Raw genomic sequence first — 16,798 nt, forward strand, 5'->3', positions numbered from 1 at the left:
TTCTGTGTCTCCCTCCTCAACACTGAGATTGCCAGCACTCTCCACCATGTCAGATTTTCTTTACATGTGTCTGGGGATGGGAGTCACAGTCTCATGCTGACATGGCAAACACGTCAATGACTGAGCCATTTTTCCAGTCCCAAGTCGCTTCTGTGCTGAGATCCGGGGAATGGAAAGGAGAAGAAAGGAAGATATGGAGGGAAGAGGGAGAGAGGAAAGTAAGAAGAGAGAGAGGGATGGAGAAGTCACCACTGTTATGATTCCCATTCACCGTATATTTACCATACAGTAGGGGCAGGGGTAAGACATGGTTGCTAACAGTTGCACACACACATACTTGGTTCTGAGAGGTTCTAGACCAGAGCTGCTGTAGTAAGAGACAAAGATGTGGGGTAACTGCAGGGACTCCTGAGACAACATAATCAGGCAGAACTGTAAACTAACTGATTTGCCACTCTTCTAATCACCTCCCTGGGCTCAGAAGCCATGGCTCGTGTTCTTGAGGTAATGTTGTGGGAACTGAGGCATAAACTACTGAAATAACAGTTTATTGGGCATCTTCTGATTTTTCACTTTCATTACATGTCACTTATGTATTTGGTATATGAGGGGGCACACATGTGCCAAGGCACACATATGGAAGTCAGGGGACAACTTGGAGGAGTCATTTCTCTTTTTCCAACATTTGAGTTCCAGGGATTGAACTTGGGCCATCAGGCTTGGTGGCTAGCTCCTTTACTCTCTATTCCTGATTTTCAAGTTTCATTTATTTACTTTTAAAGATGTACTTGTGTGTGTGTGTGTGTGTGTGTGTGTGTGTGAAGCACATGTGTGTGGGTGCTTTTGGTGCCAGAAGAGGGTGTGTCAGATTCCTTGGAGCTGGAGTTACAGGTGATTGTTGGTTGCTCTGCCGTGGGTTCTGGGAACTAAACTTGGGTTGTTGGAAGAACTTTGACTGCTATGCCATCTCTCTAACCCCAATTTTGTTTTATTGCACTTTTTAGTAATTTAAATTTTTTTCTTTGAGAATTTCATATAATTTATTTGGGGTTACATTCATCCTTCCTCTCCGAACTCCTCCCATATCCATCCCAACTCCTCCCAGATCCACCATGACTTCCCTACCCACCCAAGCAAGTTTGTGGCATCTTCTTCCTCATCTTCCTTTTCCACCCTCCTCTTTCTCCTACTCCTTCCTCTAAACCCATTAAGTCAAATTTGTGCTGCCCATATACTGCTGCACATGTGGCCTTCCACCATGGTGGACCCAGTGGTCACACCCTTAAAGAAGACCTACTTTTCCTCTCCCAGCAGCCATTAAGTCAAATTTGTGCTGCCCATATACTGCTGCACATGTGGCCTTCCACCATGGTGGACCCAGTGGTCACGCCCTTAAAGAAGACCTACTTTTCCTCTCCCAGCAACCATTGGTTGTCAACAGCTTCTGAACATTTAAAACTCAGCAAAATTATTTTTTCAAAAGCAAGAATCAATCAACACGATATTACAATACTAAAGGAATAAACTTTTAATTATTTAAAAATAGTACTGGACCAGAACTCTGCACCAAAAGGAGATAAATTTTATTTGGAGAGCGATAAAACTGTTTAACTAAGTTGTAAACTTAATAAACCCTTGTCCAAGGGCAAATACCATACTCTCAAGCAAAAGAGTTATATGAAAAGTTGCTAAGAATTTTTGGATAATGTACAACTGCAACACTAGTAAGGGACAGATTCAGTTCAATATCCTGTCTTTAGAGTTCTCAGTTTACTGAAGAACCAGAGACTCTCACAGGTAACCTCTGAGTCAGCGGCAAAGACCAGGCTATGGTTATTATATTTTGGGTGTTCTCTGTTTCCTTGGTTATCTAACAAATGTCACATGAAGGCTGTGTCCAGGAGGGATGTCTCTGGAATCCTTTAAGGAGAGGACCAGGATTGGCAACCTGGGCTTCCGAAGGTCACGTTGGGTTAATCACCTGGTGAAGTCATAGAGTAAATGACTTTAGCCTGCAAAGGCAAAGAAAAAAAAAGACCCAACTTGAGAGCATCTTTCCCTTTATAGCTTGTCTTTATAATTTATACTTTGACCTTTTCTAAAAAAAGTTTCAAGGGGATTTAGTGTGTGGAGGAGACTATGCAGTCGAGTATGTGTGTGTGTACATGTAGTTGTGTACAAGTGTGCATGTGGAGGACAGAGGTCAATGTTGGGTGTCTTCTATGTTTCCCAATTGCTCTCTACCCTATTTTTGAGGCAGTATCTCTCGGTGAACATGGATCTCATCAATTTGGCTAGACTGGCTGGCCAGTGAGTGCCAGGGATCCTACTACATTCACTTCCACAGAGCTGGAGTTATAAACGTGTGCCATCATGTCTGACATTTTAAGTGGGTGTTAGGGACTCTGAACTTGGTCTTCAGACTTGTGTGGCCAACATTTTACTGACTGAGCCATCTATCCAGTCCCCCAAGGACAGTTTTGATTTGTAGAAGTCTAGTTTACAGAAAAAGCCCCCCAAGCCCCTCTAGATTGTGTTTCTCAACCTTCCTAATGCTATGCCCCTTTAATTCAGTTCCTCATGTTGTAGTGACCCACAACCATAAAATCATTTTCATTGCTACTTCATAACTGTAATTATGCTACTGTAATATAAATATCCATGTTTTCTTGTGGTCTCAGGCAACCCTTGTGAAAGGGCCACTTGGCCCTCAAATGGGTTATAACCAATGGGTTGAGAACTACTGCTCTAGATGTAGACTAGCACAGAGTTTGAAATAACCAAGAAAATGTGACTGTATTCCACTCCAGGTCAAGTTACACTGAACAACAAACTCACATACTATACATGTTGCATAGGTACTCCTGTCTTCCACTGTTGTGGAAAAACCTTCATGCAAAACTCAGTGGCTTAAAGCAGCAGCCATCTTGCATGATGCTGGAGGCAACAATTTAGGCAGAAGTAAGTAATCTTATGATTTAGACAGAAGTCACTTAGAAGTATTTGTCTAGCAGCTGAGCTGATGTGGAGGATTCAAAACAGTTTCTCTCCATGTTGAGCTTGACAAGGATGTTTGCAATTAGGAGAACTCTGATGTCTGTGTGTGGTCTCTGTAGCAGTACAATACCTGGTAATTTCAGACCTCAGAAAAGGAATGTTCTAGGACACTTGGACAAAAGCTTCAGACTTTGCTATGGTAGTTCCCAAATATAGCTTCCAGTGTGTTCTGTAGATGATGCAAAGCACTGAGGTCCAGACTCAATGGGGAGGTAACTTCACCGTGCAATGGGAGGAGAAACAAGGACATCCACGGTCAGCAGCAAAAGTGTGATTCCATACAACACTGTGTATTGTGTGTGCTGAGCATGTCTTCATTGTCTTTACTGATAAAGTGTTGATGGTGGGACCCCTGGGTGACTTTCCTTTCTACTGGTAGAATATGGCATGTACTGTTTTGGAGTGCTAATCACGTTGAATCTACTATTTCCTCCAGTGAATTTACCAGCAAGTAGTTTTGTCAGCAGTGGATCACCAGTTATGCAGTGAAGCCAGCAATGCCATTTAGAAGGCACCATGCTTCCATCCACATCCCAGGATGTTTCTTTGCCAATTATTTCAGTGGTCTATATACCCAGGCAGTGGAAGATAAACTAACTGCTCATTGTCCCCATAACATTTATTATCACATATATCTTCCCCATGATTGTACCAACATTTATATCATTTGCCCTGAAGAAAATCCATAAGCAGCCGAGAGGCCACCATGGCTATTGGACTGCTCTAGCCTGATTTTTAGGACCTGTATACAGCAACTCCATTTCCCCCTTTTTTTGTGTGTGTAGCAATACAAGTATAACGATGCCATCTTAGCCCCCTTTCAAACTGTAGTTCAGTGTCATTAGGTATATCAACTAGTATCTCCAGAACTATTTGCTAAATTGAAACTCTGTACCATAAATGAATCCCAGTTCCTTTCTCCAACCACATTAGGTGCCTTAGCTTCATATAGTACCTGTCTTTATGTGTCTAGTATTTTCAATTAGCCTACTGGCTTCAAGCATTACTATTATTGAAGGGTGTGACAGGATGGTCTTTCATTTTTAGGGTACATAGATTACATTGTATCATATACCCCATTTTCTTTATCAATTCATCTGTTGATGGATGCTTGCCCTGTTACACTTCGTTGGATAATGTTTCTACATTGTTAGGACAGTGCTCCTCTAAATAAGGGAGAAACTGATGGCAGCCATTCTTAATCTAGAGCTATATAGAATGTACAGGAGTGAAATACAATCGGTATAAGAAAAAACGTGCTAAAAATACAGGGAAACTTGGCTACTGGCAGCCTCAGAGTCACTGAGATATCTGAGAGTTGGTAAGGCCGCCAGTGAACCAGAGTATGGATGTGGACTGGAAACTGGATTGGAAGAGACAGCCTGTACATGACTGCTAGTAGACTACAGTGCTGCATACAAATGCCAGACAAAGATGCCCCATGTTTTGTTAGTTGTGGATTTTTGTGTGAAAATTTCTCAATTATTCTGAACTTGACCATTTAAAACTATTATTAGCCAAATAATTGGAGATCTCCTTGTAAAACACATCATTAATCAGTTAAGGTGTTTGACTAACTGATACCAGATTAAACTGTTTTAATGGTGGACACCAGAATAGCAAACCATATGAGAACAGTTTATTTAAATTCTCCATTACAACAATGGAAGTCCTCTCTACTCTGCTGTACCAGCACCTAAGCATCTCTAGATCCTATGTAAACAATTTGTGGCTGTATTCCAACAAGCACTCCTTTACAGGAATGGGTGGTCTACCTACCACAGATTGTCCATCCCTGTAAATGAATCACAGGGCAGAGATTTGAAGGGAGTTTGAAACACAATGAAATTAAACACAAGGGCTTGATGGATGGTATTGAGCTGGCTAGTTAAAATGCATTGCACTTATACAATGGAATTCTATGCAACTATCAAAAACAGGTAGATAGTTTTATTCAGTAGCATTTTCCAAAGATGGTGGCACTTTGATAACCCATTTCTCCCACTGAGGTGGTACATATATATGCTCTTTACCATGGAAACAGGATTCTTTTGTGATTGTTTTTGTCAACAGAGTAAGACTATGTTGTTTTTTTGTTTCGTTTTGTTTTCAGTATTGGCACTTAAACCTGTAGCCTCCCATGTACTAGGCAAGTGTTTTACCATTGAGCCATATCATATTCTTTATACTCTTTAATTTTAAGATAGGATTTCAGTTAGTTGTCCCAGATGGCCTTGAGCTCACTGAAGCCTGGGTAGGACTTGAAATTGCCACTCCCTTGCCTCAGCATTGCAAATAACTGGACCAGGCCCAGCTAGCTAATAGATTTTGGACGCTAGAGCACATAGTGTAACTTCCACCTCACTGCTGGGAAAACTATCACATGGTTAGCGAAGTCTCCAGCCACCACAGGCTCTGAGGAGGCTGCGAATTAACCGAGCTTTGCTCATGTGAAAGGACTGACCACCTTGGGTTGCTGTTGGGTCAACATAGAACAGGAAGACAGCAGCCAGCTCTGAATTAGTTCTTAGCTCCATTCTCCAGTTGGCTGTGAAGGAGGCCAAGGTTTTCTGAGCTCGGTATACAGAAAGTATGTGAAGAAGAACAATTGTTAAGCTACCAAGTTTTAGACTGGTTTGTTCTGTTGCACAATATAATTGGAATTGATAAATAAAGATGAGCAAATTAGTACATCACACACACACACACACACACACACTCACCAGAAACCCAAGTAAGTACATGAATACTGAACCCAGTTGTAGAAGGGTATACCTCAAACCATTAAATACCACATCTGTGGAATGGAGCTGTGAGTTCAGGGTGGGAGGGAGAGCCTTACTTGTTATTACATTTGGTGTAATCTGAAATTTTAACCATATACACCAGACTTTATACAAATTGATACTTGATACATTTTTTTTGTATTTACATACATGGATGCTTTACCTACATGCATGTCTGTGTACCATGCACATGCCTGGTGCTTGAGGTAGACAGAAGAAGGTGTTAGATCCCCTAGTACTAAAGTTACATATGGTTGTGAGGTGCCATGTGGGTGCTACGAATCAAACCTAGGGGTCCCCTGGAAGAGCAGGGCATGTTCTTAACCACTGAGCTGTTTCTCCAGCCCCAAGGCGTCATCATTTTCTTTTTAAAAACTATATGTTTTAAAATTATGTGTATAGTATATACAGTATATACAGATGACTTCTCATGGAAGCCAGAGGTGTCAGAGTCCCCTGGAGTTTGCATTACAGGTGACTAATGCTTGATATGGGTGCTGAGAACTGAAAATGAGTCCTCTGACATGTGCTATGCACTCTTGATGAATGAATCCCCTTCTTGAAATTTTTTTTGAGAAAGTTTAAATTTTAAGTAAAGCTATGTAGAAAAAGTTATCTCACAGTACTTGGTATTTTGTTTTCACAGATTTCTTTTTTCTTTCTAGTGCATTTTTAGAAATCAGAGCAGAATTGTGTGCAATAGTATCTTTTAGGCTTTTTGAAAATTCTCAAGAGCACAGCTGTGAACAGTTTTTGTGTGTGCCTTCAGATTTGGAGAGAAAAGAATATATTTAATCATGTTTAATTTAGTAAGAAAACCTGTTCCCGAGATCAAAGTCAATGTTTCATCTCAATTCATGATTCACTTTAGGATTTTTGCCCTGAAAGATGATGAGATACAGATTTAAACTTTCATAAACGTGGCAGGCTGTCATGCTGTTGAGACCACCATCCTCGCCGTCTCTCTTTGACCTAATTCTCGTTTTTCTAAAATGTAATAAAGATTTTTAATAGTATCATTTCACAGAAGCAGTTTGTTAAAGTACATCTGGAATTTCCCTTGGATAAAATCACATCTAGGGAGAGAGACCAGATTGTCATAAAACAGTGTTGGGCAATGCAATTGTTCCTGAATTGGGGTATGAGTTCTTGAACCCCAAGGCTGCATCCCTTACTTTTAGCTTACTGTTGGGCTTCATGGTTCTCAGAATGTGATGTGATCCTAGTGGCGTATTTGATCCATCTCAAATCACAGATAAAGAAAGTCACTATGGCAGGTGGTAGTGGTGCACACCTTTAGTCACAACACTCAAGAGGCAGAGGCAGGTGAATCTCTGTGAGTTCAGTGCCAGCCTGGTCTACAAAGTGAGTTCCAGGACAGGCTCCAAAGATGCAGAGAAAGCCTGTCTCGAAAAACTAAACAAAGCAAAACAAAAGACACTGTAAGTTACCAAAAAAATTCTCGAATGTGAGCATTCTTTCCTTGAACAGCTTGTTCAGACAGACTGTTCCAAGCTCCTGGGTCTGTGTGGTAGAGTGAGGTAGCAGACTGCCTCTCTGATAAGTTTTCAGTGACACCGATAGTGAGAGGACCCTACTTTGACAACCATTTTTCTCCTGCCCCCTCACTTTTTTTGAGACAGGGTTTCTCTGACTGTACTGGAACGCACTCTGTAGACCAGAGATTAATGGTGTGGACCATTTTATCCCTCCTAGTATGGGGAACATTCTAACTTTTTGTTGGCAAAGTCAACTTTGAACAAATTGAAGTGCATATCATATAAATATTAATTTCCCTAAAACAATAAATATAATGAAATTCTGATAGGATTCTGCAAAAGTCTTACTGAATTTGATGAACTGTTTTGTGCTGTAATTACAAAATTCAAATTTTGTTTTCAAGTAAGTATAATCGCATTGTTCACTTAACAAAGAGCACAGAGTAGCCAAGCCCTTGTTTGATCTCTCTAGCCACTCAGTCATCTTCCACACAGGTCATCAGTGTTTTCTCCACACTCTCAGGGGCATCAAGATCATATTTTTCATACAAGCGATAATTGAATACGCACATGCTACTGTGTACTGCTTTGTCTTAACTATGTAATGTGTTGTCATGTACAAACAAACCCCTCTGTCTCTCTGTCCCTGATCCTTCCCCCTCCCCATCCTTGCTGACTTCAGCTTTAACACGTGGTCCTCCTAACTCCATCTCCCAGAAGCTTAGGCTGTAAGAAGGCACTCACAGAACCACTATTTAAAAATAACTCTTCCTTAGACCAAACCTCAGAATTTCATTTCGTTCATAAGTAAAACTTATCTCTTTTATTCCCTTTTTAAATTTAAGTTAGAAACAAGCTTGTTTCACATGTCAATCCCAGCTCCCTCTCCCTCCCTCTTTTCCCCACCTTCCCCACCAGGTCCTTCAGTCCCCAACCCAATCTCCACTCTGATCCCCAGGTAGAGTGAGGCCCTCCATGGTGGATCTCCAGAGTCTGTCATTTCATCCAGGGCAGGGCCTAGGCCCTTCCCCATGAGTCCCGGCTGAGAGAGCCTCCCATATTGTGGCATGGGTACTCAAAGTCTATTTGTACGCCAGGGACAAATACTACTCAAGGCCCCATAGATTACCTAGGCCTTCTCACTGACACCCACATTCAGGGGGTCTGGGTCAGTCCTATGCTTTTCACAAAACCATCAATCTGGGGTCCAAGAGCTCCCCCTTGTTCAGGTCAACTGTTTCTGTGTGTTAAACCAGCCCAGTGCTAACTCCTTTGCTCATCAGTTCTCCCTTTATGTCACTGGATTCCAGGAGTTCAGCTCAGTGTTTAGCTGTGCGTGTCTGCCTCTGCTTCCATCAGTCGCTGGATGAAGGTTCTGTTTCTCAAACTGTCTGGCAGTGGTATTGTGTGCTGGCACTCCCCTGATTCATGTCTAAAATCCATATATGAATGAATACATACCATGTTTCTCTTTTTGTGACTGGGTTAACTCACTCAGGATGGTTTCTTTTAGTGCCATCCATTTGCCTGCAAATTTCAAGATTCCATTGGTTTTTTCATCTGAATAGTACTCCATTGTGTAAATGTACCATATTTTCTCTATCCACTCTTCAGTTGAGGGGCATCTAGGTTGCTTCCAGGTTCTGGCTATTACAAATAATGCTGCTATGAACATAGTGGAACAGGTGTCCTTATTGTATGAATGTGCATCTTTTGGATATATGCCTAAGAGTGGAATAGCTGGGTCTTGTGGTAGACTGATTCCCATTTTCCTGGGGAACCTGTATACTGATTTCCTAAGTGGTTGTAGGAGTTGGCACTCCCACCAGAAATGAAAGAGTATTCCCCTTTCTCCACAGCCTCTCCAGCATAAACTGTCATTGGAGTTTTGATTTTAGCCATTCTGACAGGAGTAAGATGGTATCTCAGAGTTGTAAAACTTATTTCAAATATGCCCCATTCTCCCACCCTTATGCACTTGATAATTACTTAATGGAACTTCATGCCAAACGTATGTCTTCCACCTGTCTCAGAGAGACACACAGTAGTCCTTCTATCTCCTCATTTAGTTCTCAACTTTTTCTCCCAAGAGCTAAAATCTAGAAGTCTTTTTTTCTGTCATAAACACACCAAGTTTTCTGTTTCTGCTCATATATTTGGCTCAGATTCTTGTTTGTGCCTTCATATGGATATTTTAGCATATTCCCTTTGCACTCACTATGCATAATGTATGTCCACTCCTCAAATACATTTTTTGCTTATTCTGATAGTTTTGAGTATAGCTCCTTAGAAACAAGTTCATATTCACATTCTCTATCACAGGACTAATCTGCTTGACATTAGCATGTCACAACTTTATGTGTATTTGGGAAATGACTGTAGGTTTGAAAAGAAACCAAGCAGATGAGGATTGAATGTTCAGGTAATGGTTAACAGAAGAAAGTTCCATCTCTGTGCCTGGAAGTTGATCACCAATGTGTATCATCACTGAGTGTAATTTGCTGCCTCATTCTGGCATGAGAATTAGACGCCTCCTACATCTGTTTCAAGACCAAGTGGGGTGACTGTCTTGTCTGTCTGCTTGAATATTCATAATAAAATACTACAATTTGGGTGGCCTTGACAGATAAGAACGATGAGACAAGATGGTGAAGATGGAGGATTTATGTCCCTGTAAGAAGAGGTATTGAAGAGGTCTCTTTCCTTCTTTCCTTCCTTCCTTCCTTCCTTCCTTCCTTCCTTCCTTCCTTCCTTCCTTCCTTCCTTCCTTCCTTCCTCTCTCTGCTCTCTCTCTTTCTCATTGCTCTCTTTCTCTACACACACACACACACACACACACACACACACAGACACTGAAAATGCTGTACATACATACATACGTACATCATGAACTTGGCTATTTGCAAGCTCATGAACAAAAACTGAGCCCAGACAGACCTTGGTCTTGGACTTTTTGTTGTCAAGGCCACTCAAATCCAGCTGAATACCATCACACTGGGGGTTCAGACATCAACAGCTGCATTGGAGTAGGAGGGACATGCAATCAACCCAGGATCCTGTCAGTTGCTCAGCCAGTTCCTGGAGTGAGGGAATCAAGGTTAGTAGTGCATTTCCTCATAAAGATTTCCTTCTTTGGGAGCTTATACTGTGAGCTGCCACCAGATATAGCTAGAAAAGCCAAAACCAAAACAAGGAACAGTCTTCAATTTTCACACCAGTTACTGCCCTTACAAAGAATATGGCTTAGCCAATGACAGAGCTTGCCTCCAAGCTGCTGACATGAGTTCAAGCCCAGGGGTCCTCATGGTGAAAGGAGAGAACCAACTTTTATAAAAAGCTGTCCTCTGACCTCCACTAGTGTGATAGCATGCTTGCCAACACATATATAGACATGAAATAAATAAATATACTTATTGAAAGACCCTTTTATGGTAAATGTAATTATCACAAACTTATGTTTTCTTTTTTTCTAGGTTCTAAATAACTAGTCTCTCGAGTTGGGTACTAATTTATATAATGACTAATTTATAATCATGGAGCTGTGATCCAGGTGGGGAAGGCCCTGACTACAGTTTTCTTTGAGTGAATATGGAAATAAACTTGAAAATCTGGGCATTCTAGTGGACACATTCTGAAGCTGTGATAAACTAAGTGGCCCTGTATTATGATCTAAAAGTTTATAGCAGAAATTATGGATTTCGCTTACTTCTAAAATTTCAACAATTTACTATTTAAGCAATATGACTTTTTTTGTTAAACTGGAAATTATTGTGCTCTCTTATTTAAAAATTGGTTGGTCGTTTTTTTATTTTTGTTTTTAGAGATAGGGTTTCTCTGTGTAGTCCTGAATATCCTGGAACTCACTGTAGGCTGGGCTGGCCTAGATCTCAGAGATTCATCTACCTCTGCCTCCTGAGTGCTGGGATTAAAGGTTTATGCCACCACCACATGTCTAAAAATAGTTTTGAAAAGTTTCTTCTACATCATGAATTGATTATCCAGTAAAAGTTGGTTTTACAAGTGAAGCAAATTAAAATAGAGAATTAAGGACAAGATATAGAAAGGACAGAGGACTCTTATCCAAAAGACTCTCAAGTTGGAGATTATTTATCATGCGGGAAGAGACTCACACTTATCATCAAGTGTTTGAATCATTTCCATGCATCACTGAGAAGAGTGTGCATTTTGACTTCACAGAAAGCCAAGCCCTTGATGACAGAGTTCTCGGTGAAGTCTACCATCATTTCTCGCTATGCCTTCACCACAGTTTCCTGCAGAGTGCTCAACAGAGCTTCTGAGGACCAGGATGTTGAGTTCCAGATGCAGATTCCAGCAGCAGCTTTCATCACCAACTTCACTATGTAAGCGATGTGATGGTCAGAGACAGACAGTTGTCCGTGGGTGTTCAAGGTGAACCTGAGAGAGTATGGGGTCCATAGTCCATCAAACTGGGAGAATTCATATCCTGTAGATAGTCTAAGAACCAGAGGGTTGCTGCCTGCTTTCCTTCCATTCTCTGTCTCCTCCTTCCTTCTCTCCCTTCCTCTCCCTCTCTAATTTCCTAATGTTTCCCTTCCTTCCCTAACTTCTTTTCTAACATCCTCAACTTCCTTCCTTTCCCCCTTCCCTCTCCCTTCTCCCTATTCTTCTCTTTTCATTCCATTCTTTTCTTCCTCATTTTTTATTTTTCTCCTTCCCCTCTTTCTTTCCTCCTCTCCATCCATCATGCCATCATGTCCACTCTAGGACAGGCACTCTTTGAGGGTATTGGTATAAGGAAGGAGAATATTGTTCTGCTCTAGAAATTTCAATCAAGGAGAAATAGTAACTACATACATGAATTAGTAAATGAGATCATTTTAGACAGAGGTAAACTCTATGGCATAAAGATTGAGAGGGGCTTTTGTTTGTGTTTTCTGAGACAAAGTCTTACTGTGTAGCCCAGACTAGCTTTGAACTCCTGAGGGCTGGTATTATAATTATCACCATCATTCTTGTCAAGAATGGCTCCCTTGGGAAGTGAGTTCAGGGAAGTGGCTTAGAGGGAGCTATGATTAAATTGAGACCTAAACAGTGAGGTAGTACCAAACCTTTGAGATATTAGATCAAATATATTTCCTCTTAATTGGACCCTAGAGACAGAGTTATTACTGTGATAGATATTTTGTGTTTAGCTTTTATCTGTGAAAGGTGTGAGCTGCTGGGTTCCTATGGGAGTTTGAGATGTTGGGGTTTTCTCCTATAGAATCATGGAGGTACCCTGGGTCGGGGTGCTGCCCTTTGGTCTTGATGGAAATTGCTCTTGAGCAGAATGCATGATGCAAGACTGTTGCTGAGCCTGGAATGCATTCTATCTGCATACCCATGAGGCACATACAAATATTTTCTGGGGTTGTCATGACTCTGAGAACCATGTTGGAGTTTGTCTTGGAGCTGGTAACACATCTTTGCCTTGTGTTTTAGGCTCATCGGAGACAAAGTATATCAGAGTGAAATTACAGAGAAAGAAAAGAAAAGCCATGACAGAATAAAAGAAAAAAGAAACAAAACCACAGACAATAATGAGTAAGTGCCAGTTAATTAAGCAACTAGAATCCAATTTTAAAAAGAATTCCATCCTTTACCTTCTTGTCTATCTGTTATCTTCCTTCGAATGTTTTTAATTTTAATCAAAATAATTAATATATGTGATTATAAATATAGCAGCAAATAGTTATAATAATAAGGAAGGTTTATTGTGCCTATGCCTCACTCTTGCTTTCTAGAATATATATTTCTAAAAATTGTGTACATTTGTCTTTATAGTTGCCTCTTTTACTCCATGGTTTTATTGATTTCTTGATAAAAACAAAACATTATCTACAGACTCTGCTATGAAGGGAGTTTATAATGCCATTTTTTAATTTTTTTGTGTATTTAATTAAACATAATTTCTTCTAAATAAATTGATAATATGGTTTCCTGTTAATGGATTCTATGTTGCATACTTAATCTGCAGTCTCATTAATAATGTCGTGCTTTTTAAAATTAATTAATTTTTCACATTCCAACCCCAGTTCCCCCTCCCTCCTCTCCTCCCACTTCCTCACTCCCCCCTCCCTTCTGCTCCATGGAGAGGGTAAGGCCTCCCATAGGAAGTCTACTAAGTCTGTCCCATCATCTAGTTGAGGCAGGACCAAGGCACCTCTCCACCCCAACATCCCTGTGTCTAGGCTGGGCATGGTATCTCTCCATACAGAATGGGCTCCACTATATCATTAGTGTTAGGTCTTAGACCCACTGCCAGTAGCCTCATATATTGTTCCAGTCACACCATTGTCACCTATATTAAGAGAGTCTAGTTTGGTCTTATGCAGGTTCCCCATTTGTCAGACCTGAGTCAGTGATTACTCACTAGCTTGGGTCAGCTGATTCTGTAGGTTTACTCATCATGGTCTTGACTCCTTTGTTCATATTTTTGCTCCTCTCTCACTTCAATTGTACTCTAGGAGCTTGGCCCATTGGCTAGTTGAGGATTTCTGCATTTTTCCATCTGTTTCTGTAAGAGGGTTCAAGCTTCTCTGGTGTTATGGATTGTGTTTTGGGTATTTTTTGCTTTATGTCTGACATCCACTTATGAGTGAGTACATAATATGTTTGTTTTTCTGGTTGTGGGTTACCTCACTTAGAATTTTTTTTCTAGTTCTGCCCATTTGCCTGCAAATTTTAGAAAGTCATTATTTCTTACCTCTGAGTAGTACTCCATTGTGTAAATATACCACATTTTACTTATCCATTCTTCATTTGAGGGGAATCTAGGTTGTTTCCAAGATCTGGCTATTACAAATAATGTTGCTATGAACATAGTTGAGCAAATGTCCTTGTGGTGTAAATGTGCCTCCTTCAGGTACATGCCCAACAGTGATATTGCAGGGTCTTGAGGTAGGTTAATCCCTAATTTTCTAAGAAATTGCCATACTGATTTCCACAGCAGCTGTATAAGTTTGTACTCCCACCAGCAATGGAGGAGTGTTCCCATTTCTCCACATCTCTGGTGTAAGCTGTCATTAGTGTTTTTGGTTTTAGCCATTCTGATCAATGTAAGATGGAATCTTGAGTGGTTTTGATCCGCATTTCCCTGATGACTAAGGATGCTGAGCATTTCCTTAAGTATCTTTCTGCTTAAGTGTACTGTTGAGAATTCTCTATTTAGATCTGTACCCCATTTTTATTGGATTATTTGGTAGTTTGATTTCTAGTTTCTTGAGTTCTTTGTATATTTTGGAGATCAGCCCTCTTATAATACCATTTTTAAAGCCAAAATTTTATAATGTCATTTTCTTTCTCCATCAGTAGACTATGCTAGGCTATCTCCATTAATATTCTTTTTCATCCTTCACTCTATCTCTTCTCAACTGTTGTACCCACTGTTTGTTATATAATATATATTTTATTTTTACTTTGTCAGAATTATTAGCATATACATTCTGACCTAAGATGATAATTGCATTCTTTTAAACCAATGCATTCCCAATGCTCTTAAATGTGTGCATGCATACATTTATGGGTAACTTGTGTATGCATGTGTGTGTATGCACTCACTTGTAAGTGAGTGTGTGAAGGCCAGAGAATGACTTTAGATATTGTTCTCTTGGTTTTTGAGAATGAATTTCTCAATGAAGCTTGCTGTTTTGGCTAGACCAGCTGGCAAGTGATCCCTTGCTAGGATTACAGGTGAACATGGCCTTAGCCAGCTTTTTCTGTCCATGGTAGGGATCAGAATTCAGGTCCTTGTGTTTATTCATCAAGTACTTTTACCCACTGAGCCATCTTTCCAGTCCCAGCATTTCCTTTGCAATGATGACTGATATTGACAGGTGCTGTCTAGTACACAAAGATTTTATTTCCCCCTCTATTAGACCAATTGGAAAGCTTTGTTTCCCTTTACAAAAAAGTCATTTTAGTATCTAGGCAAAAGGTTGTCCATTTTGTTCATTGATAAAGGGACATTGTTTGGGGAAAACCAGTTTTCAAAAGGCACAGGACTTGCTAGTCAGAAATGCCATCAGTGAGAATGGAAGAGCTCATTCTGCATGGAAGGCCTGAGTCTTAGGTTCACTCTTATATTGAAAAGCAAACCAAGCCCAGAGTGCCAGATAAAGGATATTCAGATATGGATAGACTGCTCCATGTTTATCCTAACATTACAGTTCCCAAGTACACAGGACAGTGAGGCATTCCAGTCAAGGTGACATTGATGGCTTTGCTTGTTTTGAGCCTGTTCAAATAATTCCTCATTGAGCCTTTACCTACACGTTTCCCTTCTCCTTCCCACAATCCTGTGTTCCATCTCTTTGTTTGATGAGATGCTGCACTGTGCCTCTGGATGCCCTCTCCCTTGGTGCAGCAAGTCATCAAAAGCTCACTTTGCTGAGCTACAGCTGTGTTCCGGGTTGTCTTTATCATAATTGTTCAGGATGATGCCAAGGTTTAATTTAGTTAGACCATAATTCCTGGAGTTTCTAATTGCTTTTCTTTTTTCTTAGGAGATAGAATTTAATTTTGTCACTGTTAACATCTATGAAGACACATAGTTTGTTTGAAATGATAACAAAATGAATGGCTGTAACTGGGTTTCTGGATGCAATGACAGCCAGTCACCCCACATCTTGGATGCCTGGCCGACATCAATTAGAAGACACATGAAAGATGAGGGCAAATCCTGGTTTCCGAAGCTGTGAAAACATGGCTACTCCCTGTCCACGCAATATACTGCTTTTGCTTTGTAGATCTGCTGTAAAACATCTATTCTGGAATCTCCCTTTGTTTTGAGATGGTTTTGTTATTTCTTTGATTCCATATCCTCCCCTCTTTTATGGTTTTCACCTTTGTTAAAAGCATATTCTGAAGTAATTTTCTCAGCACGTGTGCATGACAGACAAACCTTCTGAGGTCTGGCTCAATACTTTGGCTGTGAATGGAATAAAGATGAAAATAACTTTGTTTCTGAACTTTGAGTTATTCTTCCAGTGTCTTGTGTAATCAAATCTGGTTTTACTAGTGATGGATTGAATGTGAGCTAATAGCATTCCTTCCCCATGTTTCCTCCATCACATATTCTAAAGTTTTACTTTAATAGGTTTTGCTGTTATTCTTTTCCATTCGATCTTCCTAGTATGGGGGGAAACTTTTCTGTCTCTTATTTGTGTCTCTTACCATTTCTGGGAGGGAGTACAGTGAGCCACTCATATGTGGACTGGAATGGTCTTCTCTATCTGGTGTCTTCTCTCATTCCTTTTCTGATTTATCTTCCCAGATTCAGAGCTTGTAGTTTTGCTGAGATTTCTCCTGACAGTTTGAGACTCTTCCTTCCTGAAGCTTCTTCCAGAATGTTCTGAGCTATAGGATTCTTGTTTAAATAGATTCTTCCCCCAACACACAATTTTCTTGGAATGTTCTTGAGTGTCTTAACCACTG

The 16,798-nt window shown here is 40.4% G+C and overlaps 1 protein-coding gene across 2 annotated transcripts in view; it reads left to right on the forward strand.

The window, feature by feature from the left end:
• Itih5 (inter-alpha-trypsin inhibitor heavy chain 5) overlaps positions 1 to 16,798 on the forward strand; it is a 98,128-nt gene that overhangs the window by 16,542 nt on the left and 64,788 nt on the right. For both annotated transcript variants that reach the window (XM_005071719.4, XM_040755534.1), the window contains exons 3-4: positions 11,540 to 11,703; positions 12,806 to 12,907. In XM_005071719.4, coding sequence (XP_005071776.1) covers positions 11,540 to 11,703; positions 12,806 to 12,907 — 266 coding nt within the window. The remainder of the gene's footprint in view (positions 1 to 11,539; positions 11,704 to 12,805; positions 12,908 to 16,798) is intronic.

The sequence above is a fragment of the Mesocricetus auratus genome, unplaced genomic scaffold, assembly GCF_017639785.1.
Source record: "Mesocricetus auratus isolate SY011 unplaced genomic scaffold, BCM_Maur_2.0 Super-Scaffold_100013, whole genome shotgun sequence".
NCBI lineage: Eukaryota > Metazoa > Chordata > Mammalia > Rodentia > Cricetidae > Mesocricetus > Mesocricetus auratus.